This window comes from Oryzias latipes, chromosome 12, assembly GCF_002234675.1.
Source record: "Oryzias latipes chromosome 12, ASM223467v1".
NCBI classification, from domain to species: Eukaryota; Metazoa; Chordata; class Actinopteri; order Beloniformes; family Adrianichthyidae; genus Oryzias; species Oryzias latipes.
Window position 1 is genome coordinate 29,209,406 of NC_019870.2, and position 23,484 is coordinate 29,232,889.

The 23,484-nt window shown below is 48.2% G+C and overlaps 1 protein-coding gene and 1 long non-coding RNA gene across 9 annotated transcripts in view; one reads left to right on the forward strand and one right to left on the reverse strand.

The window, feature by feature from the left end:
• LOC101162857 (protein Shroom3) overlaps positions 1-23,484 on the reverse strand; it is a 66,823-nt gene that overhangs the window by 5,065 nt on the left and 38,274 nt on the right. For 5 of the 8 annotated variants that reach the window (XM_023961091.1, XM_023961094.1, XM_023961089.1 and 2 more), the window contains 20 exons: positions 19,385-19,510; positions 17,029-17,247; positions 16,639-16,952; positions 16,314-16,548; positions 14,502-14,557; positions 13,986-14,400; positions 13,610-13,891; positions 12,341-12,788; positions 12,022-12,155; positions 11,795-11,944; positions 11,250-11,722; positions 10,200-10,436; positions 9,918-10,110; positions 8,401-8,689; positions 6,511-6,587; positions 4,255-4,358; positions 3,464-4,172; positions 3,217-3,376; positions 2,911-3,056; positions 58-142 (listed from right to left, as the gene is read on the reverse strand). In XM_023961091.1, coding sequence (XP_023816859.1) covers positions 58-142; positions 2,911-3,056; positions 3,217-3,376; positions 3,464-4,172; positions 4,255-4,358; positions 6,511-6,587; positions 8,401-8,689; positions 9,918-10,110; positions 10,200-10,436; positions 11,250-11,722; positions 11,795-11,944; positions 12,022-12,155; positions 12,341-12,788; positions 13,610-13,891; positions 13,986-14,400; positions 14,502-14,557; positions 16,314-16,548; positions 16,639-16,952; positions 17,029-17,247; positions 19,385-19,510 — 4,852 coding nt within the window. Of the gene's footprint in view, positions 1-57; positions 143-2,910; positions 3,057-3,216; positions 3,377-3,463; positions 4,173-4,254; positions 4,359-6,510; positions 6,591-8,400; positions 8,690-9,917; positions 10,111-10,199; positions 10,437-11,249; positions 11,723-11,794; positions 11,945-12,021; positions 12,156-12,340; positions 12,789-13,609; positions 13,892-13,985; positions 14,401-14,501; positions 14,558-16,313; positions 16,549-16,638; positions 16,953-17,028; positions 17,248-19,384; positions 19,511-23,484 lie in introns of all 8 variants that reach the window. The other 3 variants (XM_023961092.1, XM_023961093.1, XM_023961090.1) reach the window with 3 other exon arrangements.
• LOC105355335 lies at positions 698-1,413 on the forward strand. The gene is made up of 2 exons (XR_909781.2): positions 698-802; positions 914-1,413. It is a non-coding gene; the product is annotated as an uncharacterized LOC105355335 (long non-coding RNA).

Here is a 23,484-nt window from a genome sequence, read left to right on the forward strand (position 1 = left end):
TTCCATGAACCTTTAGTGTGGTTGTGTTGTCAGCACATGTTTTAAAGAGGCTCTTACCTTCAGAGTGTGGAGGTCTCGCTCCTCCTCATCCAGATCGGTCTCCCTGTCTGGATCTTTCTGACTGCAGAGCGGCTCGCGGGTTCTGGACGGAGGACAAATACTTCAATTCAAACGTCGTTTCCACATGAAAACAGCTGCAACAACACAACAAAGATTAGATGCATTTCTGTACCAACAGCTCTCGTGTTTCAGTGAAAAGACTTTCAAAGATTTGGCCTCTCATCCCTCAAACCTTGTAGGTTTTAAAGTTTCTCTTTAGGTTTTGGTTTGTGTGGACACAACACTGGAACCGGTCTGGGTTCAGTGGATGAGGAGGCTAAAGGCAGAAAATAAAAATGTTGGTAATAATATTAGAAAAGCGACCAAAGATCCAGACAGTTTATCTCCAAACCCGTTTGTCTGATGAATCCAGGTCCTTGCCTCTCGTTGGCCACTTGGTGTCAGTGTTGTCAAACATTCCGCTCAGGAATTCACAGAACGCCACTTTGGACTGACGCGGTCCTGATTAAAACGTTATGGAAAGCGTGAGGCGCTTCTCCCTGACGCGGCGAGCTGAGCCCATTTTGTGAGAAACCCCAAGGATGTGAGTGGTCTTCAAAGCTTCAACACGCTCAGAAACGGCGTGAACAGCATGAGTGACCCGGTATTTACCCCCCACCCCGGCACCCAGCAACCAGCAGCTCTGCAGAGGCGTGATGCAGGAGCGTCATGACGTCAGACCAAACGGTTCCGCACTCTTCAGGTGAGAGTTGGTTAATCTGTTTTTTTGTGTCCCGCATCATGATGTCATCCCCACCTAACCCTGATAAAAATGTCAGCTTTCCCCCTCCCTGTTACTTCGTCACTCCAACAGCCTGTAACTGAATAAACATTGAGCAACAACGTGTGGCGCCGTTCACCTTCATCCCATTGTTGATCACAGAGAATCCTCAGCGTTCTTTGTGAGCAGAGAGGCGTTTCCCGGCAGAGCAGACTTCCCGGACAAAAACCATTTAAATGTGCAGAAGTAAAAGGAAACCTGTCGACACACGAGTCTCTGACACGAGAAACGTCAGAGCTGCAGGACAGCCGCTTCAGCATCCAACGGGAAACTTCAGGAAGCTTCCCGGATGCCATTCAGAGAGGCGTCTTCATCCATGAAGAAGCTGAAACATGGAGGAGGTCTCCGGTTTCACGTGAAGCCATATTGTGACGAAGCTGGACAAAGATTTCCTGCTGGAAGCTGTGAAAGCTCCTCATGCAGAGACCAGTAAGCAGATCATCTTCTCACATCTGAAACAAACTCAAACACACATTTCCAATGCTTGGCTCTAAATATCTTGAGTTCTTATGAATTAAAGTAAAAGTAACAGATTTTAGAGCAAAGCCTTTTCTTTCTTGTCCAGCGTTTCCTGATTTTCTGAGAGTCCTCTCAGAAAAATGTGCTGACTGTGCTCCCCTGTCTTCATGGGCGCCCTTGGATCATTCCGGTTCAGTAGCTGGACAAATAAATGAGAGAAAATCCCCCTCATCCGGCATGCTGCCTCATCAGCAGTTTCCTTTTCGGGTTCTCGTCTTTTGACATTGTTCCTGGTTCCAATGATTGTGCCAATGCCGCGAGCTGATAAGCTGAATCAGGTGTGTTGACACGAGCACACAAGTGCAACAACATTCAAACAGCACCAAATCCCCTTTGCTCCGCCCACTTTCAGGAAATCTTTCCTCAAAGACGTTCATTGTTGTTAGCAGCTGAATTCACCTGAAAGCCAGTAAAACCTGACAGAAGGTGGGAGGACATCGCTCCAGGATTTTCCAGCAGGAGACCCTAAATGACCTGCTGCTGGAGGTTTACCCCATGATCTGAATACAAGCAGAGGTCCAGCAGGTTCCTCCTCTGCTCTTACTGCTGCAGATGGGACGGGGCTCGACTCTGCACCTTTGCACTGGCTGCACCGGTGCGTATTACCGTTCTTCCCGGGTGCACCAGCACAAACGTTTGCTGCACCCACCTTCTCACACATTCCATTTGCCTCAGCAGTTTTCCACGGTCGCTTTCCTTCTTAATCGCCGTCAATATCGGCATTCAGACTTTTTTATGAAACACAACTCTGCAATCATGATTAATTACATGAAGAAGTTGGTGTTTAAAGAACCACTAAATAATGAAATTTGTGTTTTTAACCTTTTCTTGTAGAATTTTTCTTAAGATAGAGGACATGGAAAATAATTTAAGACTAAAACTGCATTTCTGAGTATTTTTTTGTTTAAATCAGGGCAAATAAAAACATGCCGTTTGTGAAAAAGCCCAAATTTGTGACAGTTAGTGTTGTTGGTTTCATCGAGCCAGGACCTCCAGCGTGCATTGGGGCGGTTTGCGGCCGAGTGTGAAGCGGCTGGGTTGAGGGTCAGCACCGCTAAATCTGAGGCCATGGTTCTCGACCGGAGAAAGGTAGTGGACCATTTCTGGGTGGGTGGAGTGTCCCTGCCCCAGGTGGAGGAGTGTCAGTATCTTGAGGTCTCGTTAACGAGTGAGGGAAGACCGGAGTGTGAGATTGACAGGCGGATCGGAGTGGCGTCTGTAGTTACGCGGTCGCTGTATCGGTCCGTTGTGGTAAAGAGGGAGCTGAGCCAAAAAGCAAAGCTCTCAATTTACCGGTCGATCTTCGTTCCAATACTCACCTGTGGTCATGAGCTATGGGTCATGACCCAAAGAACGAGGTCCCAAATACAAGCGGCTGAAATGGGCTTCCTCCATGGGAAGTTTTTGAGTCGAACAATTAGTCAAAGGGGAAACTCTACGTCGGCAGTCCAACCTGTCCTCTGTGAAAACCCTTTCTTTGCTTCTACTCTGAGGCGGTGACGGTTTCTTACCCGCCATCCACACAGGAGCCGCGCCTGCTCTGCTGCTGTGATTGGTCCGTCAGTGGGCTGTTCGGAAAGATCTCCTCCATCAGCTCCACAGTGGATTTTCCCCTCCAGGGGTCCAGCAGCCGGGCCAGAGAGGGCTCCTGCAGGACCTAGGTACCATGACGGTGAAAACAGAATCACGTTTGAGTGGTGACATCGAGACCGAGGCAGACGAGCAGTTGGAGTAAAGAAAAATCAGTGAAAGCAGCTTCAGTAAGGTTTGACCCAGGACTTTGTGAATGGCAGCTCTGCCGTCGTGTTCATACCCACCAGCTGGCGGGCCAGAGCCTGAGCTCGCAGCTCCTCACCCGTCTCCTCCCTCCTGGGCACCGGCTCATAAGTGAGCTCCTCTTCAGCCGGGATGAAGGGTGGAGGTGGCTTTGGTGACGGCAGAAGGCTGACCGCGGAGGACTGCGGTGAGGAAGTCACGCTGTGAACAAAGGAAGGGAGAAACATCAACACTAAAAGCAAAACCAGCATCATGATGACTCAAAAAGGAAAAGTCCAGATTCCCAACCTTTGTTCTGAATGCTGCTGCACTTCCTGTTTGAACTCCAGAAGAGGTGGAGGTGGAGGGAAGTCCTCTGGGATAGTAATCTCCTGAAAGGGAGGTGGTGATGGAGGAGGAGGGGGAGGAGGAGGAGGGCTATGGAGGAAGACCTCATCGAGGTCTGCTTTCAAAGAGGCTGAAGAGGTTTCCAGCGGCTGCTGGCTGACGGGGCTGCAGAGGCTGGACTCCGAGATCCTCAGGGAGGACAGGTGCCGAGGGAGGGGGGAGGCAGGAGGAGAAGCTGTGCTCCCGCTGGGATTCCTGTTGGTGGAAATCTGGGAATGTGGGAAAGCGGAGGAGGAAGCAGCTGGGACGGGTTTCGGGTGCGTTCCCCTCGTGTCCAGACTGAAGGCTCTGCTTCTGTAGACGTCCTTCGTGGTTTCTTCTAAGACCGCGGCGTCACTCAAACTGTGTCGCGACTGTCTGTCAGCCTGCAGAGCTTCACTGCCGGAACCGACACCTCTGCTGCTGTGTGGGATGTCTGGGAAAGAGATGGCTTCCAAATTGGCCCGGCTCAGCCTGTCGCTGGCTTTCCACTCGGGACACACGGCTGTGTCCTGCGGGGAGAAGGGGCAGGGCAGGCCGACGGAGGCCGCCAACATGGAGGCGCTTTGAGCTCGCGGGCGCTCCGTGTTCCTCGGCCGGTCCCTGCGGGGGACGGGGGTGTGGAAGGGGTCTGAACACAGAGCACAACCAGAACTGGACAAAAGTTCTAAAGAAACACAACGGAACTCAATGATGCTCAACGCTTCTGTCACCTTGAGGGGGTCCCACAGGCTGGAGGAGGTTCTCGGAGGACTGAGCTGTCCGTCCAGAGGGAAGCTGTGCTGCTGGAGGGATGTCAGCAGGTCTGAGGGGCAGACTGAGTCACAAAAAGGAAGAGTTTGGGTCAGCGCTGAAGACAGGACAGCGTCATGACCGGCCGTCCAGAACACAAGGAGCCGCTGGGACAGGCCGAGCAGGTTTACCAACCATCAGGTCATTTAAGGTGCATTGTGGTGAGGAAGAGCATCGGTGAGCTACACTTCACAGAGAATACCCCCCAATGTCACTGGTGGGGTAAAACCAACACATATTTATTTATTTTAGCTTTAAAATGTTCTGAAAAGCAGAAACGTCTGTTTATATGTTAGCTAACAAAAGGCGTTCTCTGCACGCCACACCGCCATGAAAGAATCCTCAAAAGGACACGAGCGCCTTTAATTATGCTTCCGTGATCACACAATTTAAACTCAACAAATGCACACAAATCCAGCACAGAGACGGGGGCTCTGACGTAAACTCTGAGTGAAATCACTTCAGTCTTCACATCAGCGGTCTGAGCATGTGCAGGAAAAATCCTCTTCAACGTCTGCTCAAAGCCGCCCAGCGTCCTTCTTCGTCCTCAGTAAGCAGAGCTTCCGGGTCCGTGTCCTTGTTTATATTCAGATACCATAAAGATCTGAGTAAACACAGAATTCCTTCCGTGACCTCTGACCCCGGCTTTCTGGGAGCAAACACACTGAAGGGTCCGGGTCTAATAAATCGCCGCAGCTACAGTCGATGTTCTGTTTTGGTTCCTGTTCTGGTGCCAGGAACGTTCGTCTGTCCTTCCACATTCCTAAGTTTAGTTCCTACTTTAGTCTGTCTTCTTTTCTCATTCTGCTCTCATTTTTCCTGGATTTTTCCTCTCTTCATCCGATCATTGACTCGTTGGCTCATGCTGACCTCCAGCTTTGCTTTGAGCCAGCAGACTTCACAAGCTTCCTGCAGGACATGCCAACCTTAAACTCTAACAAACTACAGATCCCACACATCTATAGCTCCCCTCCTTTTGTTAGCGTCAGTGTTCCTGCTTTTATTTTCCTCTTTCATTGTCTGCTGACGTCTATTCTTTCCATTCTCTTGGAAGCTGGTGATTTAGAATTATTTTGCTGCTAGTTAAGATTTCGGACAAATTCGTTTATGATCAGCTTATTTCTTATTTCATAAAGATTGATTCCGATGAAAACGGCATTTTTGGTGTATATAAATGTTCTTGTTGGTGTTTTCTGCTGATGGAGAACATTTATAAAGAAAATTAGGCTTAAAATGGTGTTTCTGAGTATTTCTTTGTTCAAAGATGATGATAAAGAGGCCGTTTGACAGAGCTTGTAGGTGTGACGTAGAAACAAAGCTGGGCGGGGCTACAAGCTCCCAGCTCCGCCCCTTTCTGATCAGCCACCTGCAGACCAACAGATCCATGAACATCTTTGTTTTCCTGGTCTGAGCTGGAATCTGGATCAGAACTGGACGGATGGATGGATCTGATGTTGCTGCCATTTCTGTTCCACCGCTAATGTTATGTTGAAGTAAGCTAGTGGAGAGAGAGTGTAAACAGAGAGCTCTCAGGTATGTTTGATGGTGAGGGGGGTGGGGTTGCTCCACACACCAGCAGTCCCGTCCACAACTAACAGGTGAATTTCTGATGAACTCCCGCATCTCTGCAGAAACTAGGTCCCATAAAACGACCCAGGTTTGTTGATTATGCCTTAAAATGGCATCATCATAATAAAAATACGACCTGAGTGGAACTTTAAGGCATTTCAATCTAGACTTTGTTTGATTCCATGGCTGTCAATTCTATGTTTTTGTCCGTGTTTGGGGACACATGACCTCATTTCAGATGGCATCACATTTACCTCTAGATTGATCTGGTGACCAGAAAACTTCCTAAACTCTGCGTCGGGGAATATAGTTATTCCTGAACTCAGTGGCCACATAGAGTCAATGTCCTTGGCTGCAGAACAGGCCCACATCACAACACCTCCACAGCCATGCTGGGCGGGGATGTCAGAAGTAGATTTATGCAGACAGTAGTGCTGATCCTATTTACCCACCATGCCGATATTCTACTGTTTTCTGAAAGATTTGCCCCAAGTCAGTAATAAAAAGCTGTTGTGACAGAAAAGAGGGCGGGGCTAAAGCGGAAGGTCTGACGTTTGTTGTTGTGAAGAAAACCCATCACAGGTGGTAGAAGTGGGCGTGTCACGCACCTGTCTGCTGCCAGGGGGCAGCGCCCAGACTCAGTGAAGGACACCCCAAACATCCTGACCCCGTCCTGAGGGAAACTCTGAAACACAGAGGATGGTGGAGTTGGGTCAGGCATTCATGTGTTTGTTGTAATCCAAGACATCTGCTATTTGACCTCTCTGTCTCCGTGTCAGACCGTCAGTCGCTGACACACAGGGAGGTTTCAGGTCCATGACACGAATTCAAGCTGACCAAACACTTTTCATGTGCCGAGAAAAAAAATCAGAACCAGGAGATTTCTCCAAAACAACAAATACACTGTTTTTTCCTGTTATTGGAGGAGCAGAAGGTCTGGAAACCATCATGAATGAAAAGAGCGTTTCTTCAAGGACATCCTTGGACTTCCCGCTGTGAACAAACAGCAAATGTGCGCCAAGAAGTGCAGAGAGGGCCGTGTTTGGCATGTGGGAAGCTCATTCCCACAGAGGCTGAGCAACACTTTGGGGTTCATTTAAGGTCACGACTCGCATGTAAATGAAGGTTTGAGTTGCGTTTGTTTGTGCTAATGTGATCTTTACTGCCATCTGCATCAGACGGCACCTTCTAGACATGATCAGCTCTCTGGAGACAAACAGGAAACGGACTCTGGGCTGAATGGGACTTTTCTAATGACGAAAGCCAAACACCCGACACGTTTACTGGGAAACCAACACAACGGCAAACATTTTACCCTATTTGAGTCATGCATCTGGATGCTTGGCTTTTTAAAATTTAGGGTTAAGTTCAGCTTAACTTAGACAACATGCATAAAACCTACAAACTACTGTGAAAAGAACAATCAAACCATAAAATGTCTACATACCAAACACCAAGTCTCTGGAGGACAGAGAACAATCATTCTGTTCACATATTTAATACACATTAAAACAGCTTAAATCGGTTAAGAGCTTCTTTTCATGCTAACATTGGAGTTAAGAAGCAGCAGCATTGAAGGAAAGACCATGAAGGAGGTCGAATGATCTGGTCGGGTGCTCGCCTATGCAGAGACACACTTCTGTAGAAGATATGGGAAGAAACGAAAAAGTTCAGTAAAGCAAAACTGAGGTGGGATTATATAAATTCACTTCTTCCCTTTCAATCGATTAATCAAACTCCTTTGGACAAACGTAATATTTAATCCTCCTATGTGTCATATCCTGTTGGCATAAGAGGTCATCATTTAAAGGGTATTTGTAGTTTTTTCCAATCAATGTCACGACTAATTATCCTGAGTTTGATCTATCTGTGTTTAGATGTACAGTTCTGCAGTTTGTTTAGTTTCATTCTGGTTTTGATTGCTTGAAATAAACCATTTCCATATATGGGAACAGAAGATGCCTGCATGTCAAACCTCTTTCTGTCTCACATTCATTTCATTTAGGCTTAGAAAAAACACTAATGGTTGTTAATGTTGGCAGATGTCACTCAAGCACGAAGGATGCTTCTAAATAAAATAACTCTTTTGGTAAAGCTTATTTTAGGAATAAAAGTTCACCAGACAAACAGATACAGAGCATCAGACTTGTACAGATCCCTGTTGGAATTATTCTGACGTAAAGTTTCCATTCAGTCCTGAAAGCACGTTGGCCCTCTTAGCTGGGCTCCTTTTTTATTGAGAAAGTCCCATGATGCATTGAGTCTGAGCTTCCATGAGCATCCCAAATGTAGAAACACAGTCTAAGCTTTGGCGTGAGGGAAGTAGACTGCGTCATACATATTCCTAGTTTATTTGTAGTTGATCGGTCTGGAAGTGTTTGATCTGAAAGAATGCTGGGTGTTTGTGACAAACGCTTTCATCAGCGTCCTCGTCTCAGTCTCAGGATCTTCTCTGCTGTGTTGTTAAATTACAAACAGGTCCAGTGTGGAAACATTACCTGCGTCAGGGTTTCACTTGCCGGGGAGGACCGGGAGCGATGGTGATGAAGAGTGCTCGGCTTCGTCTCCAAGCGCTCCAGCAGGTCCTCGGCAGAGGCCGACTTCCCGGGCCTGCGGGACGGCCCCGCGCGCCCCAAAGCGCCGTTGGGCTGCCGGGGATATTCCAGGGCGGACTGTGGCCCGGCAGTCGGCCTGTGCCGGCCGGGGTTTGGGTCTCTGCTACGAAAATGACTCTGTCTGCTGACATCTCCTTCAGAACTCAGATCCAGAGTTGAGTCTGTTGAAGCACTGAGACACCAAAGAAAAAAATCTTTTAAGATGCAAACAGCTGTCCTCATCTACCCATGATGCTTCACTGCATAAAGGCTATGTTCACACTGCAGGGATTAATGCTCAATTTGGATTTTTTGAAAAAATCAGAATTGTTTGCTAGACCGTTCACATTTCCAAGTAAATCCGAACTTTTGTGATCTCCAGTGTGACCGTGACACGACCCAAACGAGACCCGCATGCGCAGAAGCCAGAAGAATACTCAACGGTGAACGACGTCACTCGTTGTTTGCGGAGCAAACGTTAACAATGGATGTCAACAACAGTGTTGTCAAAAGCGGAGCTCTTTTTGTAATATTACATTTATTTTCACGAAGGAGCAGCACAATTACAATCTTCTCATTTTAAGAAGGCAATGGAGTCGGGATCGTCTGTACCCACTGTAGTGGAAGAGGAATGTGTATGTGTTGGGGCCGCGCCCCCGCGTGTGTGTGTGCAAGCGCGTGCCCCGATAGAGAATAGGGGGGGGGGGGGGCAGTGTGGGCGCGCATTCATGTTGTGTGTTACGGAGGACGGTAATAAAAGAAGGTTCCCCCCAGAATAAATGCTATGGACTCTTTATCAACCCGTTCTGGAGAATCTAAGGATCAGAACAGGGAGGAGGAGGAGGATCGCCTCGGGTCCCCCGCGCTTCTGAGCACAGTCGGAAAGGGGAGAAAGAAAAAAAAAGTTATCGCGGGAAAGGTTCAACACCACGCTCTGCCATTTATCTGGAATCTTTTTCAAAAACCGCCCAGTTGCGATCAGAGCCCTGGAGTTTGGCCTGAAAAGAGCGATCACCCCAAATATTAATCCAATCCGTGACCTCCCTTCCCTTCCACTGTCTGGTCTCAGCAGCATCGTCCACCATGGTTGTTGTTTACGTTCTCGTTCCCGCCTACTTTAACGCAAAATGATGACGTTTGTTGCGTGTCGATGACGTACGGTTCGGAATCAAGTCGCCTGGCCGGTCAGACGGCGGTCGCAATTGAAAAGAACGGCTACAATTCGGAATCAGGACGGCAAATCCACGGGGCCTGGGTCGCAATTGAAAAGATCGGATCTGTGTCATTCAGACTGTCATGAAAAGATCGGAATTGGGCCGCTTAGGGGCAAAAAATTCGGAATTGGGTCGTTTCAGCCTGCAGTGTGAACGTAGCCATAGAAACTCAAAAGCATCAGATGTGGTGGTTAAGATCAGGTTTACCTAGAGGGCGGCTGTGCTGGCGGCCTTGGTGAGGTTACTCTGCCTGGGTAGAAGAAGTTGGACTGGAGGCCACGCAGGTCCGCTCCAGGAGGAAGAATGGAACAGAAACCTCTTTCGCCTGAAGGGAAGTTTGAATCTGGACCAAATTCCTGCAGGGAGAGCAAGCTGGAGGCGGACGAGAGGCTGATGGTGTCTGGAGAGACAGAAAAAGAGAAAAAAGAAAGAGTCTTTTTTGGGGAACATCACTGCTCTCTGCCTCCTTTCCCCCGGACCTGGACCCACCAGTGTGGCCGCTGTATTCAGGCTGTAAGTAAACACTGTGAGGCCTGGGCCCGCCCCGCTGTCCTTCGGCGCCTCCTCTCTTTGCTCCTCTTTTCCTCTCCACATACTCTGCCAGAGCATCCTGCTGAGCCTGCCGCAGGTCGGACCTGGACGGAGAAGCCTGGCTTCCGCCGTGGCGTGCTGCCAGTTCAAACATCTTCCTCCGGTCTGCCACGCTGGTTTCTGGCAGCCAAGAATCTGAGCGTAGAGTTAGTGGTTAGTGGAGGTTGTGAGTTTCTGGTTACCGACACTTGGAGCGCAAACTGATCCCAAAGGAAGGAGGAAACTCAGAACACAAAGCTGACACTTCACCCCCGGACCAGACGGGACTTGGATCATGGTGGACTGTGGTACAACGGTTAGCCAGGTAAACCTTACCAGGTTCACGTTTCCAGCCAAACCTTTGCTGAACGCTAAGCTTTGGACATCCATCCTTCCATCTCTCTCACTCTCACAGCCCTAGGGTCAATTTAGAGTCACCGATTAACCTATGAAGGATGTTTTTGGACGGTGGGAGGAAGCCGGAGAAAACCCACGCAAGCATGAGGAGAACAAGCAAACTCCTCACGGAAAAAAACAACTTGAGTTGCCTTCACCACTGCACCACCATGCAGCCCAGGTTTGGACTTTTTACCATTTTTTTTGCTAAGTTCTCCAAAACTTGGGAGGTGTATGATAAACGGCCCGACACAGGGGAGTCATACTAAAAACATTAGTTAGGATCGATACTTAAAAGCATCCAGATACAGATGACTGGGCCTTTTTTTGGGACTTTGTTTAAAATCAAAGCTCATGGAAAAAGAACAGAAAAAGGCGGGAAACTGAGAGAGGGACCACTGCCGAGGAAATGAGCAGCTTCCACATCTGAAGCTTTTTTCTTGAAAGGTTGGAAGTTTTTAAGTTAACAAACAAAACCTTTAAAGGAAATCTTTAGTCTGAGACTTTGTTGGTAATAGGACTATTTAAGAAAGGCACTTTGAAATGAGGTTGAAGAAGAGTCCAAGGATTTACCTCCTCCACGCCTGAAGAGCCCAGCGGTCTCCGAGTCTGAAACTCCAACCTCGTTCATGTTCTCCGGCTCGGAATAGGAGCGTTTCTTCTGGTCCGCCGTCAGCCGCCTGCGGCCGCAGATCCTCATTAAAGCAGGAAGCCCGACCGGCGGGACCCTGGGCAGCGCTGGCGGACTCGGGCCTGGGACATCTGGACTGACGGCGTGTCTCTCCTTTGGAGTGTGAGGGGACGTGAGCGGCGGAGGCGACTGGGGCGTGATGACGATACCCTGAGGTTTGGGCATGGTCTTGGGGCCTTTTTTCTCCAGAGAGGGACACTTGGCAGGGACGGATGACAGCTGACTGCTGGAAGAAGAGACAGTGGGCGGAGCTGCAGAGGGATGGGCGCTGGAAGGAGCACTGAGGTTCCACTGCTTCATGGAAGGGTTCCAAAGGGCGGCGGTGGGAGCCTCTTTCAAGACGTCCCTGGAACATCTGGTCACAAAAGCTTTATGTGTCAAAATGCTGACAACCTGACCCGCTTGACGTTTCAGGGAGACCCCATACCTGTTAGAGGATGCATCCTGCAGAGGGGCCTTTGCCTCCTGGATGTCCTGTCTCCAGGGAAAATCCTTGTTGGTCTCGGTTTCGTTGGATCCATCCAGCTGGAAGCTGCTGCGACTTCTCTGCAGGGCTGACATGGGATCTGCCGGGGTCCTGATCAACACACAAATGCAACATTTGTTGAAGAAAGGCTTCTGGCTGCAGATTCGGGTCTCATTCCGGGTCTCTACCTGGATCTCACGTAGTCGCCGCTGCCTCCTCTGTAGCTCATGGTCCTGTGGGCTTTGGTCCCTTTGGTGCTCCTCTCCAGCATACTTCTGAGGTCGTCTGCTCCACAGGGGCTGCTGCGGCCTTTCTCTGGTGCCTGAGTCAAAACGCAAAACCGTCAGGAAGCCATGCAGCTTTTATCACACTCATCTGTGCAGTTTCATCACCAAGCCTGTGAACATGTCTGTGCCTTTAGTCAAAGAGCCGACACTAAAACCCTTCAAGCTCGGCGGTCCCTTCAGAGACCGGGTGGGTGGGGGTGGGGGGTGTAAACTGTGTTACCCGCAGCTGAGCGGCTCTGTTGAGGCTGACGTTGGTGCTGAGACTGCGCTGTCTTCCCCCACATTCCCGCCGCTCAAAACGACTGACTTTTTCCAAAACGGACAGGCTGCGCGCCGGTCCTTGAATGACATCACTAACGTTGCTGTTGTCATGGTTACTGCCAGAGAAAGGAGCGTCGGGGCTGGCACATCTCTGGACCTCAGCGAGGGCGATCTCCAGGCGGGTCAGCGGATTGTCCCGGTCCAGCTCTCTGTGGTCCCAGTGCTGATACCGAGGAGCTGCAGAGTCACTGAAGTGGCGAGAAGAAGGCTGCGAGGAGGAAGAGGAGGAGGAGGAGGGTGGAGCCAAAGGCTGGGGCTGCTTCGGCACGTGGGAAGGAGGTACCTGTCCCTGGGCGAGCCTGGGAGACGAGACTGGCTGTGGTGGTGTGCTGCTCTGCTCCACTGGTCTACAAACAAACATGGAGAAAGCTTTCCTTTAGGTACACCCTCTGCAAAAAGATGGATTTATATCCCTAAAAATGATCTAAATCCTTTTGTCTCCAATAGAAAAGCTGGATTTCAGACTCAAAAAACTAGAATTGTTAACATTTACTGTCTTTATTTTGGAAAGTAAAATGTAGATTTCTGTTCTATGAACAACAGCTAGTTTTAGCCTTGAAGAGGATTTATTAAGATGGACGAACTGAGATTCTTATTTTGTTCACATTTTGTTCTAAAATGAGTCATTTCAAGTTATCACACTAGTGTTTAAAAAAATCTCATTTCTGGGCTGTAGAACATTTAATTTGAAGTAATTCTATCAAATAGAAACCTTTTTTTAGCTTATTTTTCCTTTTTTGAATGCTTGTGTGAAACTTCTTGTTTTATTATTGTTAATTCCAAATTCCATGCTGCATGAACAGATCCTTTCACTACTTTTAGTGATTTTCTTCTGAGAATTACTGTTAGATCAGTGCACAGTTCTGAGACTTCTGTTCTGGGCTTGGAAATGTTCTAGATAGTTCAGTCCAAACATGAATCCTGCCTCACATTTTTTACATTTCAGCCACAAATGTCTGCTTTGGTTCTTTCTACTTAATCTCTAAAGTGTTCCTTCATGTTTTTTATCCCCACGTTTCAACATTTTCTTGAAGGCGCCTGCAGCTTTTGCTGCCCTTCCAACCACAGCCTCTTCTCTGTAACCTTCTGTGAACAGCTCCTATTGTTGGTTTTAACAAATCCTGTAATGTTTAACGTTTGGTTGTCAAATCTGCCGTCCGTACTGTACCTGTTCTGGTCTCCCCAGGAATAAAGTGGGGCGTGGTGGCTCTTCCTTTCCTGTGTGAAGATGCTTTTATGGCTAGCACCTGAGTGGACCTGGCTAATACTGACATCCTGGCCTTGTTCTGGTGGAGGCCCCTGGCTCGTTTGGGATTGAGACTCTTGAAAGCTCTGAATGTGGGGCCCCCAGCCGTCGGGGCCCTGGAGCCCGTTCAGGCCTTGGGGCTCCTGTCCAGTGCTGTCTTTGTTTGGTCTACAGGATCCAGAGCTAGAGTCCTGCTCTTGGTGCCTGGGAAAAGGACAGCAGGTTGTAATCAGAAACCCTGATGGAGGGATCTGTGGGAGGTACGCCTGCTCTAGGTAAAGACCTGAAGAAGCCTCACCTGTTTGCCTCCATTGTCTGAGTCCTGAGCTGTGCAGAGGCGGGTGGAGGGTAAGGGGGGTGGGGGAACAGTGAAGTAGGGTGGCTGTTCCTTTCCTCAGTCCGTGTTTCTGGAGGTCCTTCAACCGTGGGAGTGGCGCTCTGAAGCCCCTGGCTGCTCTCCTCGACTCCACAGAGACCCGGGCCAGGGCCGGAGCTTGGCATGTGGGCGTAGTGTGGCTCCGGCTGGGCGACTGGGAACACGCTTGTAGGAAGAACTGTCCGGGCGGGCTGCGGGGTGGGACTTGCAGAGGGTCTAGTGGGGGAGGGGGGCTGGAGAAATCCCCCCCCTTGCCGCGGCTTTGTGGTGGGGCTGCTCTCCGGACTCTTCTCTATGACGGTGTGGAGCTGACCCTCCATCCCGTACGAACCTTTAGCTGGAAACAGTTCATCTGTGAGATTTCTTTCAATTCTGTCCATCAATAACTCATGCAGATGGGTCCCTTTGGTTCTGAACAGGACCATAAGAGGGGTGTACCTGAGACGGGGGCCACAGGGCCGCTGGAGTGATGCCAGGAACCCTTCTGCAGAGACCTGAAGGAAACACAACGAGTGGTTTAGATCCACGGAGACAACAGCAATGGATCTGGGCTGCACCACGTCTAAAATAAGGAAAATACATGTCAATATGAACTAAAGTCACATAACTGAAAAAACACTCAGAGGGTCTAGACCAGGGGTGTCAAACTCATTTCCACCGAGGGCCACATCAGTATAGCGGCTGTCCTCAAAGGGCCGGATATAACTTATACATGTAACTAAATGTAAAATATTATTTATTATAACTTTTGAAAGTGACAATTACAGTTGCATAGAAAACATGTTTGCTTGTTATTCTAGCATAAATCCTTTTAAATTAGATTCTGTCAGGTTAGATTATACGGACAGTGTTTAAGTCCTAATGTATAGCTGCCCAATCCGATATTTCATGGCAGATTCCCCCTAGATATGAATAAATACACACCAGTTTTTAATTTTTATTTTAAGAAATCAAAAACTTTTATGCTCTCAGGGGCCACATAAAATGACATGGAAGGCCACATTTGGCCCCCGGGCCTTGAGTTTGACATATGTGGTCTAGACCATTAAAAATTAACGTTTGGAGCTTTGAAGTGTTTTATAATGTTCATTTCTCACTAAAAACATCCCCAAAGCAGCATTTGCATCCATTCACACCTTTCTGAGTATTTCCATAAAAACCTGCTCTCTGAGCACCAGCCCCTCCCAATCCATGAAAACGGGTGGGTTCTCACATTGTGATGTCACAAAGTGAGGAACAGCCCCTTCCAAATCCAAATCAAATAAAAACAGAACTTTATTTATAGAGCACTACTTAAACAAATGCAGTTCAAAGGGTTTCACGTTCAAAACATTTTCCAAATTTAAAAAGCAAGACAACAAAAAAAGATGAAACAAAGAAACACTTTATGCCCCCCCCCCCCCACCCATCCACCCCCACACAACACAACAGCATAAAGTGAGACAGAGAAGATGTGAAATGGAAATAGAAATAGAGATCTGGCTTTATACTAAGTGTCCACATCAGTGACCCCCCCCCCCACTGTCGACCCCCCGGTCAAAGCAAGGAGGCGGACCCGGGAGATCCCACTCCAGCGACCCCCTTCACTGAGAAGGGTCACCACTGATGTGGAGGATCCCTGGAGTTACAATCAAAATGTAAAGGAATAAAATATATGAAAGTCAAATTAATAACCAAATACATAGAAACATAAATAAACAAATAAGTACATCCAGACATATATAAACAAGTGAATAAATAACCAACAGATCTGGATGTGAATGATATGAATACAAATGTGAGCAGAGAATCTGAAATAGTGAACTAGCTAGTCCAGCTCTCTAGTTTTTTTTACTGGTTAAGGATTAGAGCGGGAATTCAAACCTGTCCAAAGTTTTTTCTAGGATATTTCTCAAAGGAAACCTCAGACACCTAACATGGCCCATATGAACAGCACACAGAGGGACTCGTGGCAAATGAGCCCATATCATCATACTTCCACTTTAACCTATGATGAAGGAATGAGCAGCTTTTTTTCCTTTTGCTTTTCTGACTTTAAACTAACTTTTACAAATGTACTTTTTTTCATTTTCGAGGAATAAAACTAAAAGATAAGCTCTGCTTTCAAACTCACTGCTTCTGCATTTCTGTTCAGTTTGTAGTTAAAATGACAGAAATCATGAAACTGAAATTTGAGGGGTCTTTGTTTCAATGATGGGGTCACGTTAGGTCAAGCTTTGGAGTGAAAAATGTCTGACATGCTCCCCTCACCGCAGTGACCGGGCGTTCTCCAAACTGGACCAGGAGTTTGGTCTCTCGTGGTTCCTGATGGCTGCGAAGCTGTCGCTGCGTCTGGGTGGGGCAGGCGCCCCCTTCAGGCTCTCAGAGGAACTGTGGCTGATTGTTGGGCCCCATATTGGTCCCACACTGTGTCTGTTCCAAGCTGGGATGCCACCGCTGTTGTTCCCACTGGTGCTGCTGCTGTTGCCACGGTAACAGACTCCAACTGAACAGGTACGGTAGACACGGACACTGCTTTTAGCTACTTCGGATGCAACGCCAGAGATCCTGCGTGGGACAGAAGCGGCGCCGTTACCTTCCCGGCCAAGCCCTGGTTTGAGCCCAGCTCTGGAGTTGCTGCTCCCCAGCGTGGAGGCGGAGCCAGAGCTGAGCTCCGGCTCCTGACAGAGGCCCTGCTGGTCGTCTTGCACTGACCGGACACAGCGCATGTCAGCCTGCAGCATCTCTGCACTTCCTCCTGCTCTCTGAGGGACGGTTTCCAGAGAATAGCAGCGCTCTGGACTGAAGGAAGGGGTGGAGGCAAAATACTCGGGGATACTGGAGCTGGTGGAGAAGGATGAGTACGCCGAGTCCCTCTTGCTGTGCAGATGATCAATGCTGCTGGAGGACCTGGAGAATGTAAAAAATGGCTTGATTGGAGAACTGTTGGTGATGCATGAACAGAGATGTGTGCGGCTGCGTTAACCTGGCAGAGGACAGCTGCTGGCAGGAGGAGTACGTCGACTGGGAGGCCGAGTGGCCGTGCAGCTCCACTGGGTGCTGGCGCTGTGCCACAGAGTGAAACTGGGAGGACTGGGGTGGGTCCAGGCTCTCCATGCTGCCCCTGGAGCTGTACTGGTCTGGACTTTTTCGAAGGTATCCTTCCCCAGAGTCAAACCCACCACACAGATTGGTTGTTGAGGCACTGAGAGGCACCAGAGGAAATGGAAAGGTTATCTGCTACTCTGACATGGTTTACCTTCTGAATGAAACAAAGTCTGACTTTAAGTCAAGTCTGGATTTAGCTTAACTTAATATTTGCCACAGAATCAGGAGAGTTCTTAAGTAAAGCTGTTTATATTTCAACTGCAACATTCCAAGACTTACAGGGAGACTGAGGAAGCTTTTTGTGGAAAAAGGTTCCTTCAAATGTTTGTGTGTAAAAATATGAACATGAGTGCCGCTGGCTGGGATGTTAGGATCTATACTCAGTACAGTCTCTGTGTTTATCCCCTTAAAGCAGACAGAAACTAGGCTGAAACATTCATGCTTCATTCAGAGCTGCTGCTCCATCTCCTCCCTCTGATTAACTGACTGGAATGGAAACGTGTGGCCTTGATTGTCTACGTCACAGCTTGACCCAGCAAGCCCCTCAGCCGGACTAAATGCAATTAGTGCGCCGGAGAAGAGGACGGTCTGCATTTTCCTGCGTGTTTGTCGGACTTGACGGGCTGCTCGCTCCTATAACCACGAGCCGCGCTGGACGCAGAAGTCTTCAGAGGACAAACTCTGGTCCTGCTGCAGCAGATCATGGTTCCTGAAGTCCTCTTTATGAGCTTTCAGAGAACGAGTCAGATTAAAGTTGTGTACAACGGCGTGTGTGTGTGTGTGTGGGTGGGTGGGGTGCATTTATAATATAATAATAAATTTGATTTTCTGGACATCTAACGTCGCCTCACAGTACAAAAGATAAGTAAAAGCATAAAAACACAACAACAATAACTCCACAATAACACAAATGAGCTACCAGTTAAAACAGCGGTTTAAATCTGATGTGCTGAAAGAACGATGAAAACGTTTTGAGATGTTTAGGGAACTGAGAAAGGGAGTCTTTATAATGTAGATCAGAGGGGGGGGAGCTCCAGAGCTGCTGAATGCTGTGCCCCCCATGGAAATGAGACAGGAACGTGGAGCAGCCAGTCGAAGGGAGGACGAGGATGTGAGGGAGAAACAAATGGGAGGAGCAACAGTCAGGAGCTCTGCCGGATAAGGAGGGGCGGGGTCGTGGAGGGGCGGGGTGGTGGAGGGCTGGTAACCAGTGAAGCTGCTGTCAGACGGCCGTAAAATGACGGAGGGAGGGGCTTTGGGTTATTATTCCAGCAGCTGAGTTTTGAACCACTTGAAGCTTACAGAGTTTTTTTTTGAGGAGGTCCAGAAAGAAGAGAGTTACAGTAATCGATACGGGAGGTGATGAGGCTGTGAGAGGGGGACGGAGACGACGAATGCTACGAAGATTATGTCGCATCAGGAACTCTGGACTGGCAGTGGCTAAGGCGCTTCAGCGGGTCGGCCAATGATTGAAGGGTAGGCGGTTCGATCCCTGCTCCCCACAGTCAACCGTCATTGTGTCGTTGGGCAAGACACTACACCCTCCATGCCTTCAGTGTGTCTCCACTGGTGTGTGAATATATGGGTGTCCCGGTGATGGTCAGAGGGGCTGTAGGCGCAAACTGGCAGCCACGCCTCTGTCCGTCTGCCCCAGGGCAGCTGTGGTGCATCAGCAGTTACCATCACCAAGTATGAATGAATGAATGACTGAATGATGGACACATTGGAAGAAGTTTGAGCGTCTGGAAAAGCAGATAAATCTAATCCATTATTATTAGTATGAAACTCTATGGTCCTAAAAAAGTTCAATTAAATCCATGTCCTAATGACATAACCAATAACCCCCCGACTTAACACAAAATACCTTTTAATGGGACGTTCTTCTGACCTCCTTTCCATGTGAGAAGAATTTAATGATCAAATGAAAGCACGTGTTGGGTGCTGTGGCCGGTTTCTATCCCAAAAACACGTCAGTGACCCTAAAGTATACCAACCATCCAAAATGACAAAAATGGTAGACTTTGTGAGATATTTTAAAAGTTTAAAGATGAGCTGGGGGGATTTCTGGCCTGAAGCGGGTTAGCATAAAGAGAGCCTGAGCCTGAACGCACACTGCAGTGCAGTATGGGAAAATGAACAGACGCCGCGTTTGGACTGAACCACACCGCAGACATAAAACATAAAAACACAAGAGAGACAGAAGTGTGAGTGCAGCCCAGGCGCCACACACTGACCTGGCATGGTAGCTATGGGGCCAGGCGCCGCTCATGGTGTCCACGGCTCTCTGCTCCATCTCCTGCTGACACTCGCTGAGCTTTGCCGAGTGCCATGAATGAGGACGTGAAGCCGGCTCACTGCGTCTGTGAGGGAAAGCAGGCGGTTTCAGCACATGTGCGGATGCAGTACGGACCAGCTGAGAGCGCCGACATCCTCAACAAACAAACCAGGGAATCACGGCTGTCCGTCATTATCTGGCATTCTGCAGTCAGTGGTGCTGCAGACCTGTAGACCCTGTTGATGAGTTACTGTGTTTATGGAGCTCATTATGCTCAACCATCATCTCTAGAGGCTCCAGAACAGAAGACCAGAACGGAGCCCGCCCTCCTCATCAGCTCCTTCATCCTCCTAAGTCATGGAAAGGATGGCTCGCTATCATTATTACAAAAGAAAACCAATTTCTCAAAGATTCAACTCTTCAATCCTGTCAGCCTTGTCGTCATAAATGCTCAGAGGGAAGACTGAAAGGAAAGCGCTCAAGCCGGTTGTTCACACGTGAAAGCAAAATCTAATTCCTGTTGTCGGTTCAAACACAGCAAACCATCTTCAGGCTTAAAAAACAAAACTCTTCATGTTTTCATGACACCCAAAAGCGTTTAAAATGGTCATCCTTTCGGACACAAACCCCTCTAACTGCTCTGAAACTTTGTGAAAACGTTTGTCGTTTTATCCCAACATTCAGCCTTTGGGGTGTGTTTGTATTTGCTGAGGAGACGCTCAGCGGGCAGCATCCACGCCACTCAAACCGCTGCCACAGACGAAGGGGGGAACCAATCACAAAATCCAAATGTCCTCTTCACAAGAGCTGCTGAAAACAGGGACAAAGTGCACCGATCGACTCAGAACTTCTGCTCTTGAATGACAGCTCCAGACAAAACAGGATTTTTGTGCAAGTCTGTGCAGTTTGGGATGTTTCTGTGTCAACTAGGCTCTGTGTGAGTCGCTAGATTGTTCAGTCATAACCATAAATCCATATATGCTTCACCATATAGAAATATTAAGCAAGAAAAGTGGAAATAATAGAATCAAAGTGAAAAAACTGAAGAGCAAAGGGTTGCAGAGATTTTTAATAAAAGCTGACCTCTACAGCTGATCCATGAAGATGCCGGAACAAGACGGAACAAAAAGAAAATGTGAGAACAGAATAAAAAAACTGTTTGGTTAAAACAACCAAAATATAGCAAGAATAAAGCTAATAAATGCTGAACCTGAGATTCCAGCAAAGTCTGCTTCCAATTCAAGCATAGAGAAAGCTCAGTTTGCTGAACGCTAATCATTAAACAACATCAAAGATAATAATTTAACTGGATAACCTTTAAAAACTCTTAAGCAATCACTTTACGTTGTATTGTAAAAACAATTCGTTTTTTAAATGAGGGGAGGGAATAAGTTCACGTAGACGTTTGAAGGATGTCCGTCACATTTTGATCCATTCTCAATGGTTCCCAGTGGTTTGATAATCATGATGATGCTGTTTTTAGCCAAAATAAAAATATCCGTGTCCTTTTCTAGGACACAGAGTAAGCCTGCCCTCATTTCCCATCATCCCTTTACTTACACGCTCTCCCGCTAGCTTACAGCTCCTCAAACCTCCAACCTAACATTAGCGGTGCAACAAAAACAGCAGCACTATCGTAGCTATGCATCATCTCCATGGGTCACCTGCAGCGGGACGAGAGGAGTGAGCAAAAGCCAAAGTACAACTCTCCTGAAGCAGCTGACCGTTTCTGCAGCATGAGGCTTTCAAAAGCTGGAAGAATGCTGAGGAAAATATGTCCAAAGAAAAGTCTGGAACAAGCAAAAGAGGATTCAGATTCTGGGAGTGCTAATGTAGCATTAGCATTTGTTCCCATCTCTGCTGAAGAAGAGAAAGAGTGAATAGTTGTGACTCTGCAGCCGCTCTTTAAATGCATCTTTGTGTTGCTGGTGCTGATGGTTGGACGTGCTGCACCTTCCTCCAGGCTCACACCCCAGGCATGCTTTCCATTTGTCTGTTGGCCTCCTTTCATCAGGAACAGAACCAGCATTCACAGCAGCAGCACATGCCTGATGAGGCTTCAGGGGATCATCCACTCAGTATCAGACTTCAACATCAGAAGAGGAGCAAGAAAACGGATCGGCTCAACAGGAAGTTTGGTCGCACAGGGTCTTAGCACACACAGGCACACACATGCACACACACACAGCTGCACTGATGGAGGGCAAACCTGCAGACCAGCCCAACTTCACATTCCTCCGCTCAATTTTCAAGAAATTTTGAAAACTACGTCAGTCTGGAAAAGCCACAAGCGGCTCAGCCAGGGCAGACCGTGTGAGGAAGACGCTGAGTGAAGACGAGGGACCTCCTTCCTCTTTGGGGAACAGTTGTGGGTGAAAACGAGGTCTGGGGGGCCGTTAGCTTTGTTTCCCCTGTGAACGTTCAAGAATGAGCGTGGTCAGATGTTAGGAGGGTGAGCAGCTAGAAAGCCGTTCAGATTGATCAGCGCTTCTCAGTTATTTGCTCTTACGCCCCCCCCAGGAAGAACTTACCCTTTGGCGCCCCCCCCCCCCCCCCCCCCCCCCAGTGACTTTCAACCATCACTAGTATAATTAATCAAGCTGCTAAAGTTAAAAGTATACCCTTGCAAAACACTGCACCTTTAAAAATCAACTTATAAACAATCAATAACTTTATTTGAATTGTTTTCACACATTTCCCTTTATTTTGGAAAAGGACATTTTAATCTGTAGTAAACTCAGAACATTACCGGCAGACTAATTGAACCATTTAAGACTAAAAAGGAGCAGCATTATGTCACGTTCTTCACAGGACGCTTCCAGAAGATTGGGCTGCAAACAAACATTCAGTCGCATGGACTGCAGTGGCTGCTGGGTCTGCTTGGCTGAGACGTGAAGTGGAGGGGATGAGTCGTCTAACCCACCACTGTGTCCTCACAAGGCTAGATCAGACATGGAGAATCATGCGGCTGGGGTTTTTCTGTGAGTTCAATGGCTGATTGATGGCATGACGATAGCAAACGGACACTTTACGGTCCAAGAAAAAAGAAGGAACCACAAAGATCTGCTGAATGTGAGGAAGAGGAGGAGAACCAGCTCTAAGGAGGAGCAGCAAAACATCCTCTGGAGAGAGAAGAAGAAAAAAAGGATCTGCTCTCCACACATGCTTGATGGACTGCAGGCCTCTACGCAGAGATGTTCTGACTCGACCCACCCGCCTGTCAGAACCAAGAAACCCGTGCCTCAATGGTCCTAAGCTGAGCCCATTTTGGAAACTGTGGAGACGAAGCAAAGAAAAGGAAGTCTTCTCCCGTATCGACACCGCCCCCCCCTGCTTAAAATAAATCAATGGCTTTTGTTGGTCTGAGTTTCAGAGCTGACCTCACAAAAAATACCTTAAAGACAGAAACGTTGGACTTCTTAATCACTGTGTGACTGTTGCTGCGTTCTCCAAAGGTTTAGAAGTTTCATTGGAACTCGTGATAAACCATGCCATGGGCTCCTCTCAGGTGTGACTAAACCAAAGGTTTGAGCTGCAGGAGCCCATCCTGTGCAGAAAGCGACAGTCCAAGCATCCTTCCATCTTCAGAACCCCATGGAGGGTTGCTGGAGCCTATCCCAGCTGCTGTTATGGTACATGGCGTATACTTCCATAGGGCTTTTCTAACATCCACCCATTCACACAGTGCCTTCGCCAACCTCCATCGCCAGGAGCATTGTGGGGTTCACTGCCTTGCTCAAGGACACTCCGACATGGAACCGAACCTGCAATATTCTGGCTAGAGGTTGACCGCTCTACCTCTGCGCCATGGCCGTCCTACTGTTGTCGAAGGTGGGCTACACCCTGGACAGTCACACACCCACACACCATGACCCGGACCCAAGGTGCGCATCGTCTCCCTGCAACACATGCAAACTCCCTTTGAACAGATTTGACTGTTATCAAACAGGCCATAAGAACGGAGACGTAGATGAGGGTGCTGGTTCCATTACCCTCCCTGGAAGCATCTTCATGTTTGCCATCTCCCCTCTCTCAGTATTTATTCTCAGGGGTAAACAG